Source organism: Molothrus aeneus, unplaced genomic scaffold, assembly GCF_037042795.1.
Source record: "Molothrus aeneus isolate 106 unplaced genomic scaffold, BPBGC_Maene_1.0 scaffold_408, whole genome shotgun sequence".
NCBI lineage: Eukaryota > Metazoa > Chordata > Aves > Passeriformes > Icteridae > Molothrus > Molothrus aeneus.
In genome coordinates, this window is record NW_027099077.1 from 23989 (window position 1) to 38604 (window position 14616).

General features: G+C 40.5%; 1 protein-coding gene across 1 annotated transcript in view; it reads right to left on the reverse strand.

Annotated features, from left to right (window-relative positions):
• Positions 1 to 14616, reverse strand: part of LOC136570880 (maltase-glucoamylase-like) — a gene marked incomplete at its 3' end in the record, with an annotated part of 62322 nt that overhangs the window by 23845 nt on the left and 23861 nt on the right. Inside the window, exons 10-15 of the mRNA XM_066571284.1 lie at positions 12884 to 13033; positions 10990 to 11104; positions 10538 to 10635; positions 9142 to 9296; positions 7844 to 8012; positions 5339 to 5435 (exon numbers count right to left, since the gene is read on the reverse strand). Coding sequence (XP_066427381.1) covers positions 5339 to 5435; positions 7844 to 8012; positions 9142 to 9296; positions 10538 to 10635; positions 10990 to 11104; positions 12884 to 13033 — 784 coding nt within the window. The remainder of the gene's footprint in view (positions 1 to 5338; positions 5436 to 7843; positions 8013 to 9141; positions 9297 to 10537; positions 10636 to 10989; positions 11105 to 12883; positions 13034 to 14616) is intronic.

A 14616-nucleotide genomic window follows, 5' to 3' on the forward strand; every position in this document is an offset into this window, starting at 1 on the left:
TTTCCTCCAATTTTCCCAAATTTCCCCCCATTTTCCTGATTTTTCCTCAAATTTTCCCAAATTTCCCCATATTTCCCCCAATTTTCCTGATTTTTCCTCAAATTTCTCCATTTTTCCCCAAATTTTCCCAAATTTCCTCATATTTCCCACAATTTTCCTGAATTTCCTCAAACTTCCCAAGATTTTCCCCAAATTTTCCCAAATGTCCTCAAATTTCCCACAGGTTTCCCCAAATTTCTCCAAATAGCCCAAATTTTCCACAAGTTTCCCCAAATTTCCCTGATTTTTCCTCCAATTTCCCCAAATTTCCCCCCATTTTCCTGATTTTTCCTCAAATTTTCCCATATTTCCCACAATTTTCCTGAATTTCCTCAAATTTCCCACAGGTTTCCCCAAATTTCCCCAAATATCCCCGATTTTCCACAAGTTTCCCCAAATTTCTCCAAATATCCCCAATGTTCCAGAAGTTTCCCCAAATTTCCCTGATTTTTCCTCAAATTTCCTCAGATTTCCCCAAATTTCCTCAAATTTCCCACGATTTCCCCCAAATTCTCCAAATATCCCAGATTTTCCACAAGTTTCCTCAAATTTCCTCAAATTTCTCCAATTTTCCCCTAATTTCCCTGAATTTTCCCAAATTTCCTCAAATTTCTCCACTGCTCCCCACATTTTCCCCCAAATTCTCCAAATATCCCAGATTTTCCACGTTTTCCCAAATTTCCCTGATTTCTCCTCCAATTTCCCACAAATTTCCTCAAATTTCCCACAAATTTCCCACAAATTTCCTCAGATTTCCCAATTTCCCCAAAATTCTCCAAATATCCCAGATTTTCCACGTTTTCCCAAATTTCCCTGATTTTTCCTCCAATTTCCCACAAATTTCCTCAAATTTCCCACAAATTTCCTCAGATTTCCCAATTTCCCCAAAATTCTCCAAATATCCCCAATCTTCCACAAGTTTCCCCAAATTTTCCCAATTTTTCCACAAATTTCCCACAATTTCCTCAAATTTCCCACAATTTTCCCCAAATTTTCCCGAATGTCCTCAAATTTCCCACAGCTTTCCCCAAATAGCCCAAATTTTCCACAAGTTTCCCCTAATTTCCCTGATTTTTCCTCAAATTTCTCTGAATTTTCCCAAATTTCCTCAGATTTCCTACAATTTTCCACAAGTTTCTCCAAATTTCCCTGATTTTTCCTCAAATTTCTCCATTTTTCCCCAAATTTTCCCATTTTTTTCCCAAATTTCCTCAGATTTCCTTCAATATCCCCAAAATTCTCCAAATATCCCCAATTTTCCACAAGTTTCCCCAAATTTCCCTGATTTTTCCTCAAATTTCCACAATTTCCCCCAAATTCCCCAAAATTTCCCCAACATTTCCCCAATTTCCCCCAAAATTTCCCCAAATCTCCCCCAATTCCCGCAAATTTTCCCAAATTTCCCCCCATTTTTCCCCAATTTCCCCAAATTTTCCCAGTTTCCCCACATTTCCTCCAAATTTCCCCAATTTTCCCCGAATTCCCCAAAATTTTCCCACATTTCCTCAAATTTCCCCAAATTTTCCCCAATTTCCCCCCAGATTTCCACAAGTTTCTCCAAATTTCCTCAATTTTTTCCCAAATTTACCCAGTTTTCCCCAAATTTCCTCAAATTTCCCTAAATTCCCCAAAAATTTTCCACAAGTTTCCCCAAATTTCCCTGATTTTTCCTCAAATTTCCCCCAAATACCCCCAATTTTCCACAAGCTTCTCCAAATATCCCAAATTTCCCACAGGTCTCCCCAAATTTCTCCAAATATCCCCAAATTTTCCCCATGTTTCTTCAAATTTCCTCAAATTTTCCAAATTTTTCCCCAAATTTTCCAAATTTTTCCCCAAATTTTCCCCAGTTTTCCCCAAATCTCCCCCAAATTCCCCCAAATTTTCCCCAATTTCCCCCAGATTTCCACAAGTTTCTCCAAATTTCCTCAATTTTTTCCCAAATTTACCCAGTTTTCCCCAAATTTCCTCAAATTTCCCTAAATTCCCCAAAAATTTTCCACAAGTTTCCCCAAATTTCCCTGATTTTTCCTCAAATTTCCCCCAAATACCCCCAATTTTCCACAAGCTTCTCCAAATATCCCAAATTTCCCACAGGTCTCCCCAAATTTCTCCAAATATCCCCAAATTTTCCCCATGTTTCTTCAAATTTCCTCAAATTTTCCAAATTTTTCCCCAAATTTTCCCCAATTTCCCCCAAAATTTCCCCAGTTTTCCCCAAATCTCCCCCAAATTCCCCCAAATTTTCCCCAATTTCCCCCCAGATTTCCACAAGTTTCTCCAAATTTCCTCAATTTTTCCCAAATTTACCCAGTTTTCCCCAAATTTCCCTGATTTTCCAAATTTCCTCAAATTTCCCTAAATTCCCCAAAAATTTTCCACAAGTTTCCCCAAATTTCCCTGATTTTTCCTCAAATTTCCCCCAAATACCCCCAATTTTCCACAAGCTTCTCCAAATATCCCAAATTTCCCACAGGTCTCCCCAAATTTCTCCAAATATCCCCAAATTTTCCCCATGTTTCTTCAAATTTCCTCAAATTTTCCAAATTTTTCCCCAAATTTTCCCCAATTTCCCCCAAAATTTCCCCAGTTTTCCCCAAATCTCCCCCAAATTCCCCCAAATTTTCCCCAATTTCCCCCCAGATTTCCACAAGTTTCTCCAAATTTCCTCAATTTTTCCCAAATTTACCCAAATTTCCCTGATTTTCCAAATTTCCTCAAATTTCCCTAAATTCCCCAAAAATTTTCCACAAGTTTCCCCAAATTTCCCTGATTTTTCCTCAAATTTTCCCCAAATACCCCCAATTTTCCACAAGCTTCTCCAAATATCCCCAAATTTTCCACAGGTTTCCCCAAATTTCTCCAACTATCCCCAAATTTCCGTGATTTTTCCTCAAATTTCCCCCAATTTTCCTGATTTTTCCTCAAATTTCTCCATTTTTCCCCAAATTTTCCCAAATTTCCTACAATTTTCCCGAATGTCCTCAAATTTCCCACAGCTTTCCCCAAATTTCTCCAAATAGCCCAAATTTTCCACAAGTTTCCCCAAATTTCCCTGATTTTTCCTCAAATTTCCCACAATTTTCCTGATTTTTCCTCAAATTTCTCCATTTTTCCCCAAATTTTCCGCAAATACCCCCAATTTTCCACAAGCTTCTCCAAATATCCCAAATTTCCCACAGGTCTCCCCAAATTTCTCCAAATATCCCCAAATTTTCCCCAAGTTTCTTCAAATTTCCTCAAGTTTTCCAAATTTTTCCCCAAATTTTCCCCAATTTCCCCCAAAATTTCCCCAATTTTCGCCAAATCTCCCCCAAATTCCCCCAAATTTTCCCCAATTTCCCCCCAGATTTCCACAAGTTTCTCCAAATTTCCTCAATTTTTCCCAAATTTCCTCAAATTTCCCTAAATTCCCCAAAAATTTTCCACAAGTTTCCCCTAATTTCCCTGATTTTTCCTCAAATTTCTCTGAATTTTCCCAAATTTCCTCAGATTTCCTACAATTTTCCACAAGTTTCCCCAAATTTCCCTGATTTTTCCTCAAATTTCTCCATTTTTCCCCAAATTTTCCCATTTTTTCCCAAATTTCCTCAGATTTCCTTCAATATCCCCAAAATTCTCCAAATATCCCCAATTTTCCACAAGTTTCCCCAAATTTCCCTGATTTTTCCTCAAATTTCCACAATTTCTCCCAAATTCCCCAAAATTTCCCCAACATTTCCCCAATTTCCCCCAAAATTTCCCCAAATCTCCCCCAATTCCCGCAAATTTTCCCAAATTTCCCCCCATTTTTCCCCAATTTCCCCAAATTTTCCCAGTTTCCCCACATTTCCTCCAAATTTCCCCAATTTTCCCCGAATTCCCCAAAATTTTCCCACATTTCCTCAAATTTCCCCAATTTTTCCCCAATTTCCCCCCAGATTTCCACAAGTTTCTCCAAATTTCCTCAATTTTTTCCCAAATTTACCCAGTTTTCCCCAAATTTCCTCAAATTTCCCTAAATTCCCCAAAAATTTTCCACAAGTTTCCCCAAATTTCCCTGATTTTTCCTCAAATTTCCTCAAATTTCCCCCAAATACCCCCAATTTTCCACAAGCTTCTCCAAATATCCCCAAATTTCCCACAGGTCTCCCCAAATTTCTCCAAATATCCCCAAATTTTCCCCATGTTTCTTCAAATTTCCTCAAATTTTCCAAATTTTTCCCCAAATTTTCCCCAATTTCCCCCAAAATTTCCCCAGTTTTCCCCAAATCTCCCCCAAATTCCCCCAAATTTTCCCCAATTTCCCCCCAGATTTCCCCAAGTTTCTCCAAATTTCCTCAATTTTTCCCAAATTTACCCAAATTTCCCTGATTTTCCAAATTTCCTCAAATTTCCCTAAATTCCCCAAAAATTTTCCACAAGTTTCCCCAAATTTCCCTGATTTTTCCTCAAATTTTCCCCAAATACCCCCAATTTTCCACAAGCTTCTCCAAATATCCCCAAATTTTCCACAGGTTTCCCCAAATTTCTCCAACTATCCCCAAATTTCCGTGATTTTTCCTCAAATTTCCCCCAATTTTCCTGATTTTTCCTCAAATTTCTCCATTTTTCCCCAAATTTTCCCAAATTTCCTACAATTTTCCCGAATGTCCTCAAATTTCCCACAGCTTTCCCCAAATTTCTCCAAATAGCCCAAATTTTCCACAAGTTTCCCCAAATTTCCCTGATTTTTCCTCAAATTTCCCCCAATTTTCCTGATTTTTCCTCAAATTTCTCCATTTTTCCCCAAATTTTCCGCAAATACCCCCAATTTTCCACAAGCTTCTCCAAATATCCCAAATTTCCCACAGGTTTCCCCAAATTTCTCCAAATATCCCCAAATTTTCCCCAAGTTTCTTCAAATTTCCTCAAATTTTCCAAATTTTTCCCCAAATTTTCCCCAATTTCCCCCAAAATTTCCCCAATTTTCGCCAAATCTCCCCCAAATTTTCCCCAATTTCCCCCCAGATTTCCACAAGTTTCTCCAAATTTCCTCAATTTTTCCCAAATTTACCCAGTTTTCCCCAAATTCCCCAAAAATTTTCCACAACTTTCCCCAAATTTCCCTGATTTTTCCTCAAATTTTCCCCAAATACCCCCAATTTTCCACAAGCTTCTCCAAATATCCCCAAGTTTCTTCAAATTTCCTCAAGTTTTCCAAATTTTTCCCCAAATTTTCCCCAATTTCCCCCAAAATTTCCCCAGTTTTCCCCAAATTCCCCCGAATTCCCCCGAATTTTCCCAAATCCCCCCGAATTCCCCCCAGTGCCGGCGTTACCCATGGCGTTGCTGTTGAGCAGGAGCACGCCGTGCGCGCTGCCGTCCTCCTCCAGCGCCATGTGGAAGGGGTGGAAGCCGTAGGAGTTGAGCTTGTACTGGGCCGGGCGTCGACGCCGTGCGGGGAGAACGGGGGGAGAAGGTCCCGTTATTGATCCGTGGGTTATTGATTCGTTACAGAGTTCAGCAACGTTATTGACCCATGGGTTATTGATTCGTTACAGAGTTCAACAACGTTATTGATCCGTGGGTTATTGATTTTATGGAGCTCAGCAATGGGGTATTGGTCAAAAAAATGCTGGGGATGGGTTGGGTTGAGTTGGGTGGGGTTGGATTGGGTTGAGTTGGGTGGGGTTGGGTTGGGTGGGGTTGGATTGGGTTGAGTTGGGTGGGGTTGAGTTGGGTTGAGTTGGGTGGGGTTGGGTTGGGTTGGGTTGAGTTGGGTGGGGTTGAGTTGGGTGGGGTTGGATGGAAAGGGTTGAGTTTGAATGGGTTGGGATAGGTCTGGTCAGGTTTGGTTGGGTTGAGTTGGGTTGGGTGGGGTTGGGTGGGGTTGGGTTGGGTTGAGTTTGAATGAGTTGGGTTGAGTTGGGTTGGGTTGGGTTGAGTTTGAATGGGTTGGGTTGAGTTTGAATGGGTTGGGTTGGGTTGGGTTGGGCTGGGTTGGGATAGGTCTGGCCAGGTTTGGTTGGGATGGGTTGGGTTTGAATGGGTTGGGTTTGAATGGGTTGGGGTGGGATGGGTTGGGTTTGAATGGGTTGGGTTGGGTTTGAATGGGTTGGGTTGGGTTTGAATGGTTTGGGTTGGGATGGGTTGGGTTGGCTTTGCTTGGGATGGGATGGGTTGGCTTGACTCGGAATGACTTGGGATAAGTTTGGGATGGGATGAGTTGGGTTGGGTTGGATTGGGAGGGGATGGGATGAGTTTGAAGGGGTTGGGTTTGAACGCGTTGGGTTGAGTTGGGTTGGGTTGAGTTGAGTTGGGTTGGGCTGAGTTGGGTTGGGCTGAGTTGGGTTGAGTTGGGTTGGGCTGAGTTGGGTTGGGTTGAGTTGAGTTGAGTTGGGTTGGGTTGGGTTCGAACGTGTTGGGTTGGGTTGGGTTAGGATGGAAAGGGTTGAGTTTGAATGGGTTGGGATAAGTCTGGTCAGGTTTGGTTGGGATGGGTTGGGGTTGAGTTGGGTTGGATTGGGATGGGATTGAATGAGTTCAGTTGAGTTGGGTTGGGTTGGATTAGGTTGGATTGGGTTGGGTTGACATGGTTTGGCTTGGGATGGGTTGGGTTGGGTTTGGTTGGATTGGATTGAGTTGGCTTGAGTAAAGTTGGGATGGGGTTGCATTGGATTGAGTTGCGTTGGACTGGGATGGGTTTGATTGAGATGGAATGGGTAGAGTTGGGTTGGGTTGGGTTGGGTTGAGTTGGGTTGGGATGGGCTTGAATGAGTTCGGTTGAGTTGGGTTGGGTTGGATTGGGCTGAGTTGGATTGAATTGGCTTTGAACACGTTGGGTTGGGTTGGATGCAGTTGGGTTGGATGCAGTTGGGTTGGGTTGGGTGGGGTTGAGTTTGAACACGTTGGGTTGAGTTGGGTTGAGTTGAATTGGGTTTGAACACGTTGGGGTGAGTTGGGTGGGGCTGAGTTGGGTTGGGTTGGGTTGAGTTGGATTGCGTTTGAATGCATTGGGTTGGGTTGGGTTGGGTTGGGTTGAATTGGGTTTGAACACCTTGGGTTGAGTTGGGTGGGGCTGGGTTGGGTTGGGTTGGGTTGAGTTGGATTGCGTTTGAATGCATTGGGTTGGGTTGGGTTGGGTTGGGTTGGGTTGAATTGGGTTTGAACACCTTGGGTTGAGTTGGGTTGGGTTGGGTTGAGTTGGGTTGGGTTGAATTGGGTTTGAACACCTTGGGTTGAGTTGGGTTGGGTTGGGTTGAGTTGGGTTGGGTTGAGTTGGGTTGGGTTGGGTTGGGTTTGAACACCTTGGGTTGAGTTGGGTTGGGTTTGAATGCATTGAGTTGGGTTGGGTTGGGTTGAGTTGGATTGGGTTTGAATGCGTTGGGTTGGGTTGGGTTGGGTTGGGTTGAATTGGGTTTGAACACCTTGGGTTGAGTTGGGTTGGGTTGAGTTGGATTGGGTTTGAATGCATTGGGTTGGGTTGAGTTGAGTTGAGTTGGGTTGGGTTGGGTTGAATTGGGTTTGAACACCTTGGGTTGGGTTGGGTTGGGTTGGGTTGAGTTGAGTTGGGTTTGAATGCATTGGGTTGGGTTGGGTTGAGTTGAGTTGGATTGGGTTGGGTTGAATTGGGTTTGAACACCTTGGGTTGAGTTGGGTTGGGTTGAGTTGGGTTGGGTTTGAATGCATTGGGTTGAGTTGGGTTGGGTTGGGTTGGGTTGAGTTGAGTTGGGTTGAGTTGAGTTGGGTTTGAATGCATTGGGTTGGGTTGGGTTGGGTTGGGTTATTTTGGCTTCTCTTGCACCCCAATTTCCCCGTTTTTCTCCCCAAAGCCGTGGCTCACGCCGGGCGGCTGGTCGCGGGCGAACATCCCCCACGTGTGCCAGTTCAGGTCGTGCCGGAACGTTCCGTGCTCGTTCTCGCCGAAGCCGTAAACGAACGGCGACGGGAGGCGCGTGGAGATCTGCAGGAACTGATCGGCGAAGGTGAACGTGGGCAGCTGCGAGTCCCAGCTGGGAATTGGGGCGAAAAACGGCAAAATCGGGGAAAATTGGAAAAAAAAAAAGTTGAAAATTAGGGGAAAATTGGGGACAATCAAGCAAAATGTGAAATTTAAAAAAACGCCTAAGAAATGAAATTTAAATTACAAAATAAAAGGAGAAGAATGGAAACAAAGCCATGCAAATGAGGGGGCGTGGATATGTAAATGAGGGTGGGAATATGTAAATGAGAGGACATGAATATGCAAACGAGAGGGAAGGAATATGCAAATGGGAGGGCAGGAATATGCAAATGAGAGGACGTGAACATGCAAATGAGAAGGCAGCAATGTGCAAATGAGAGGGCATGAATATGCAAATCAGAGCGCAGGAATATACAATTGAGAGGGCATGAATATGTAAATGAGAGGGTGTGAATACGCAAACGAGAGGGGGATGAACATGCAAATGGGAGGCCGTGAATATGCAAATGAGACGTTGTGAATATGCAAATGAGAGCATGAATAGACAAATGAGAGGGCAGGAATATGCAAATGTAAGGGCGTTGATATGCAAATGAGAGGGCAGGAATATACAATTGAGAGGGCGTGAATATGTAAGTGAGAGAGCATGAATATGCAAATGAGAGGGCAGGAATATACAAATGAGAAGGGTAGGAATATGGAAATGAGAGGGCGTGAACACGCAAATGAGAGGGGGATGAAGACGCAAATGAGAGGGCAGGGATATGCAAATGAGGACATGAATATGCAAATGAGAGGGTGTGAATATGCAAACGCGAGGGGGATGAACATGCAAATGAGAGGGCAGGAATATGCAAATGAGATGGCACGAACACGCAAACGAGAGGACGTGAATATGCAAATGAGAGGACGTGAATATGCAAATGAGAGTGCACGAATATGCAAATGGGAGGGAAGGAATATACAAGTGAGAGGGCACAAAAATACAAATGAGAGGGCAGGAAAATACAAATGAGAGGGCGTGAATACGCAAAGGAGACGGGGGATGAACATGCAATGCGAGAGCATGAATATGACAACGAGAGGACACGAATACACAAACGAGAGAGCGTGAATATGCAAATGAGAGGGCAGGACTATGCAGATGAGGGGCAGGACTATGCGAAGGCGGCGCTCACATGACGGCGCCCGAGCTCCGGCGCCGCACGCGGATCCCGAAGGGCCAATCCGGGACCTCGACGTCGTAGAGGCGGCTCCGGGGCCGGGCCTGGGGCGTGGCCGGGAGCGCCAGCGGCAGCGGGACCTGGAACCGGCGCCCGGCGGGGTCGGAAATCTGAAATTGCAATAAAAATGAACAAGAAATTGAATTATTGTCGGTGTTTGAAAGGGTTGAAATAGGAAAATTTGAATTATGCAAATAGGGGAAATTTCAAGGGAAGAAAATTGGAAAAATTCAAAATATGGTAGAGGGAAAAATAAAGATAGCGGTGGTTGGAAATGGGAAAATGTAGAAAATATGGCATAATATAAAATATTGTAAAAATATTAAATATATTTATGGTTTTTTATATATAAAAATAATACATAATATAATGTAATATAATATAACGTAATATAATACAACGTAATATAATGTAATATAATATAATATAATATAATATAATATAATATAACATAATATATAACATAATATATAACATAATATATAACATAATATATAACATAATATAATGTATGATATAAATATATAATTAAATATAATATAGATTATAAATACAAAAAATATAAAATTAAAAAAGTAAAAATATCAAAAAGTGAAAATGTAAAGATAGCAGTGTTTGGAAATGGGAAAATATATAAAATATAGCAAAATATAAAATATTAAAAAATATATAATATAATATAATATAATATAATATAATATAATATAATATAATATAATATAATATAATATAATATAATATATAATTATATACAATATAAAATTAAAAAATATAAAATTAAAAATTCTAAATATCAAAAAGTCAAAAAGTAAAAATATCAGTGTTTGAAAATAGCAAAATATACAAAATATAAGAAAATATAAAATATTATAAAATATAAAATATATATGATATAAAATATAATATAAATATATAATTAAATATAAATATAAAAAATACAAAATTTAAAAATTCAAAATATCAAAAAGTAAAAAAGTAAAAATATCAATGTCTGAAAATAGCAAAATATACACAATATAGGAAAATATAAAAGATTATAAAAATATAAAAAATATTTATATATCTTTTTCTATGTAAAAATATAAAATATATATAATATAAAATATTAATTAATTTAAAATATTCGAGAGAGATCGGATGACTAATTAATATTACCATATTAATTAATCAGTAATTTAAATATTCTAATGAAGAGTTGTTGAATCAAGAAATGAATAATCAATAATTAATCGTGAATATTAATATTTATATGAATATTATATTATTAACAAATAGACGACTAATTAATAAATACAAATTTAATTATTGATTCTAATTTAAATAACAAATAATTATTAATTAACTAATTAACCTTGAACTGCAGCAGGTGGTCGCTGTGGTAGGTGACCTCCAAGCGCAGGCGCTCGATTGGCTGCAAGCCCCGGGGGTGGGCGGAGCCTGTGCTGCTGTGGGCGGAGCCTGTGCTGTAGTGGGCGGGGCCTGTTTTGTCACAGTGGGCGGGGCCTGTCTTGCTGTGGGCGGAGCCTTTGCTATCACAGTCTATTGGTCCTGTGCTGCTGTGGGTGGAGCTTTGGCTCTGATGGGCGGGGCTTTGTCCCTGTTGGGCGGAGCTTTCTCTCTGGTGGGGGTGGCCTGCACTGCTGTGGGCGGAGCTTGAGCTGCTTCCAGCAGAGTTTTGCCTCTTTTGGGCGGAGCTCTGGCTCTGCTGGGCGGAACTTTGACTTTGGTGGGCGGAGCTTTGTCCCTGTTGGGCGGAGCTTTCTCCCTGGTGGGCGTGGCCTGCGCGGCGGTGGGCGGGGCGTCCCAGGGTGACCGTGGCGGTGACGCCGGTGTCCCCGTACTGGATGTCGGTGGCGCCGTAGCCGCTCTCGAGGCCCTCGTAGAAGCAGAAGGGGACGCGCTCGGCTGAGGTCGTTTCCTGGAACCACGGAACATTCCAGAATTTTGGCCTTTTTTGGTATCATTTTTTGATCCCAAAAATGGTCATTTTTTGATCCCAAAAATGTAATTTTTTTATCCCAAAAATGTAATTTTTTTACCCCCAAAAATGTAATTTTTTTACCCCCAAAATGGTCATTTTTTCATCCCAAAAATGGTCATTTTTTTAATCCCAAAAATGCCATTTTTTATCCCAAAAATGGTCATTTTTGATCCCAAAAATGTCATTTTTTTAATCCCAAAAATGACATTTTTTTAATCCCAAAAATGTCATTTTTTTATCCCAAAAACGGTCATTTTTTTGATCCCAAAAATGGTCATTTTTTAATCCCAAAAATGCCTTTTTTTATCCCAAAAACGGTCATTTTTTTAATCCCAAAAATGTCATTTTTTTAATCCCAAAAAAGGTCATTTATTTAGCCCAGGCTGCAGGCCTTTTTTTACATTCCCCAGGTATCCAATGCATGCGTTAATTAGCTGCAGGCCGTTAATTACGTTCCCCCACCCAGTGACCATTCCCAGGTACCCAATCACACATTAATTAGCTGCAGGCTGTTAATTACGTTCCCCCACCCCACCCAATGACCATTCCCAGGTACCCAATGCACTCATTAATTGGCTGCAGGCCGTTCACTACGTTCCCCAGGAAATCAGCGGCTCTGTTAATTAGCTGCAGGCCGTTAATTACGTTCCCCCACCCAGTGACCATTCCCAGGTACCCAATGCACTCATTAATTAGCTACAGGTCGTTCATTACGTCCCCAGGCAATCAGCGGCTCTGTTAATTAGCTGCAGGCCGTTAATTACATCCCCAGGTACCCAGTGCACTCATTAATTAGCTGCAGGCCGTTCCGTTCATTACGTCCCCAGGCAATCAGCGGCTCTGTTAATTAGCTGCAGGCCGTTCATTACATTCCCAGGTACCCAATCACTCATTAATTAGCAGCAGGCCGTTCATTCCGTCCCCAGGCAATCAGCGGGTCTGTTAATTAGCTGCAGGCCGTTAATTCTGTCCCCAGGCACCCAGAGCACGCATTAATTAGCTGCAGGCCGTTCATTACGTTCCCAGGTACCCAATGCACTCATTAATTAGCTGCAGGCCGTTCATTACGTCCCCAGGCAATCAGCTGCTCTGTTAATTAGCTGCAGGCCGTTAATTCCGTCCCCAGGCACCCAGAGCACGCATTAATTAGCTGCAGGCATTAATTACATTCCCAGGTACCCAATGCACTCATTAATTAGCTGCAGGCATTAATTACATTCCCAGGTACCCAATGCACTCATTAATTAACTGCAGGCCGTTCATTACATTCCCAGGTACCCAATGCACTCATTAATTAGCTGCAGGCCGTTCATTACATTCCCCAGGCAATCAGCGGCTCTGTTAATTAGCTGCAGGCCGTTCATTACATTCCCAGGCACCCAATGCACTCATTAATTAGCTGCAGGCCGTTCATTCCGTCCCCAGGTATCCAATGCACTCATTAATTAGCTGCAGGCCGTTCATTACATTCCCCAGGCAATCAGCGGCTCTGTTAATTAGCTGCAGGCCGTTCATTCCGTGCCCAGGTACCCAATCACGCATTAATTAGCTGCAGGCCGTTCATTACATTCCCAGGTACCCAGTGCACTCATTAATTAGCTGCAGGCCGTTCATTACGTCCCCAGGCAATCAGCGGCTCTGTTAATTAGCTGCAGGCCGTTCATTACATTCCCAGGCACCCAATGCACTCATTAATTAGCGGCAGGCGTTAATTACGTTCCAGTGGCAGCCCCGGGCCCGGCAGCGCTCGGCGCTGGCCCCGTCCCAGGGGTGGCAGTCCAGGCGCTCGCTCTCGCGCGTCCCCAGGCTCCAGCGCACGGCGTGCGACCGGCCCAGCCGCAGCCGCAGCCCCCGCGCCTCCGCCACCTGCGGGGACGCCGCTAATTAGCAACGGTGTTGATTGGACCCAGCTCGTTAGGCTGATGATTCGATAATCGGTTGTGGTTTTGGTGTTTGTTGTTTTTGTTGTCGTCTGAATTGTATCTATATCTATAACTATAACTAGATCTATATCTATGTCTATATCTAATCTCTATCTCTATCTCTATCATTATCTATATCTCTATATATTTATATCTAGCTCTATCTATAACTATATCTATACCTACATCTATATCTATAGTCTATTATCTATATCTATATCTGTATCATTATCTATGTCTATATCTATATCTAATCTATATCTCTACCTCCACCTCTATCTCTACCTCTATCTCTATCTCTATCATTATCTATATCTATATCTATATCTATATCTATGTCTATGTCTATGTCGATATCTATATCTCTACCTCTATCTCTATCTCTATCTCTATCTCTATCATTATCTATATCTCTATATATTTATATCTAGCTCTATCTATAACTATATCTATACCTACATCTATATCTATAGTCTTTTATCTATATCTATATCTATATCTGTATCGTTATCTATATCTATATCTATGTCTATATCTATATCTAATCTATATCTCTACCTCTACCTCTATCTCTATCTCTATCATTATCTATATCTATATCTATATCTATGTCTATGTCTATATCTAATCTATATCTCTATCTCTATCTCTATCTCTATCTCTATCTCTATCATTATCTATATCTATATCTCTATATATTTATATCTAGCTCTATATATAACTATATCTATACCTACATCTATATCTATAGTCTATTATCTATATCTATATCTATATCTATATCAATATCATGATCTATATGTCTATATCTATATCTATCTATATCTCTACCTCTACCTCTATCTCTATCATTATCTATATCTATATCTCTATATATTTATATCTCTAGCTCTATCTATAACTATATCTATACCTATATCTATATCTATAGTCTATTATCTCTATCATTATCTATATCTATATCTATATCTATATCTATACCTATACCTATACCTATAAATCTATATCTATATCCATATCTATAATCTACATTTATATCTATATCTACATCTATATCTGTATCTGTATCTCTATCTCTATCTATTTATCTTTATATCTATATCTATATCTATACTTATATCTATAAATATATACCTATATCTATATCTATATCTATATCTATATCTATATCTATATCTATACCTATATCTATATCTACATCTATATCTATACTTATATCTATAAATATATATCTATATCTCTCTATCTATAATTATACCTATATCTATACTTATATCTATATCTATACCCATAACTATATCTCTATCCATACCTATAATCTATAATTATATCTATATCTACACCTATATCTGTATCTGTATCTCTATCTGTATCTCTATCTCTATATTTATATATCTATTATCTGTATCTGTATCTGTATCTCTATATATATATCTATATACCTATATCTATAATCTATATTTATATCTATATATCTATATCTCTATCCATATCTATAGTCTAAAATTATATCTATGTCTTATATCT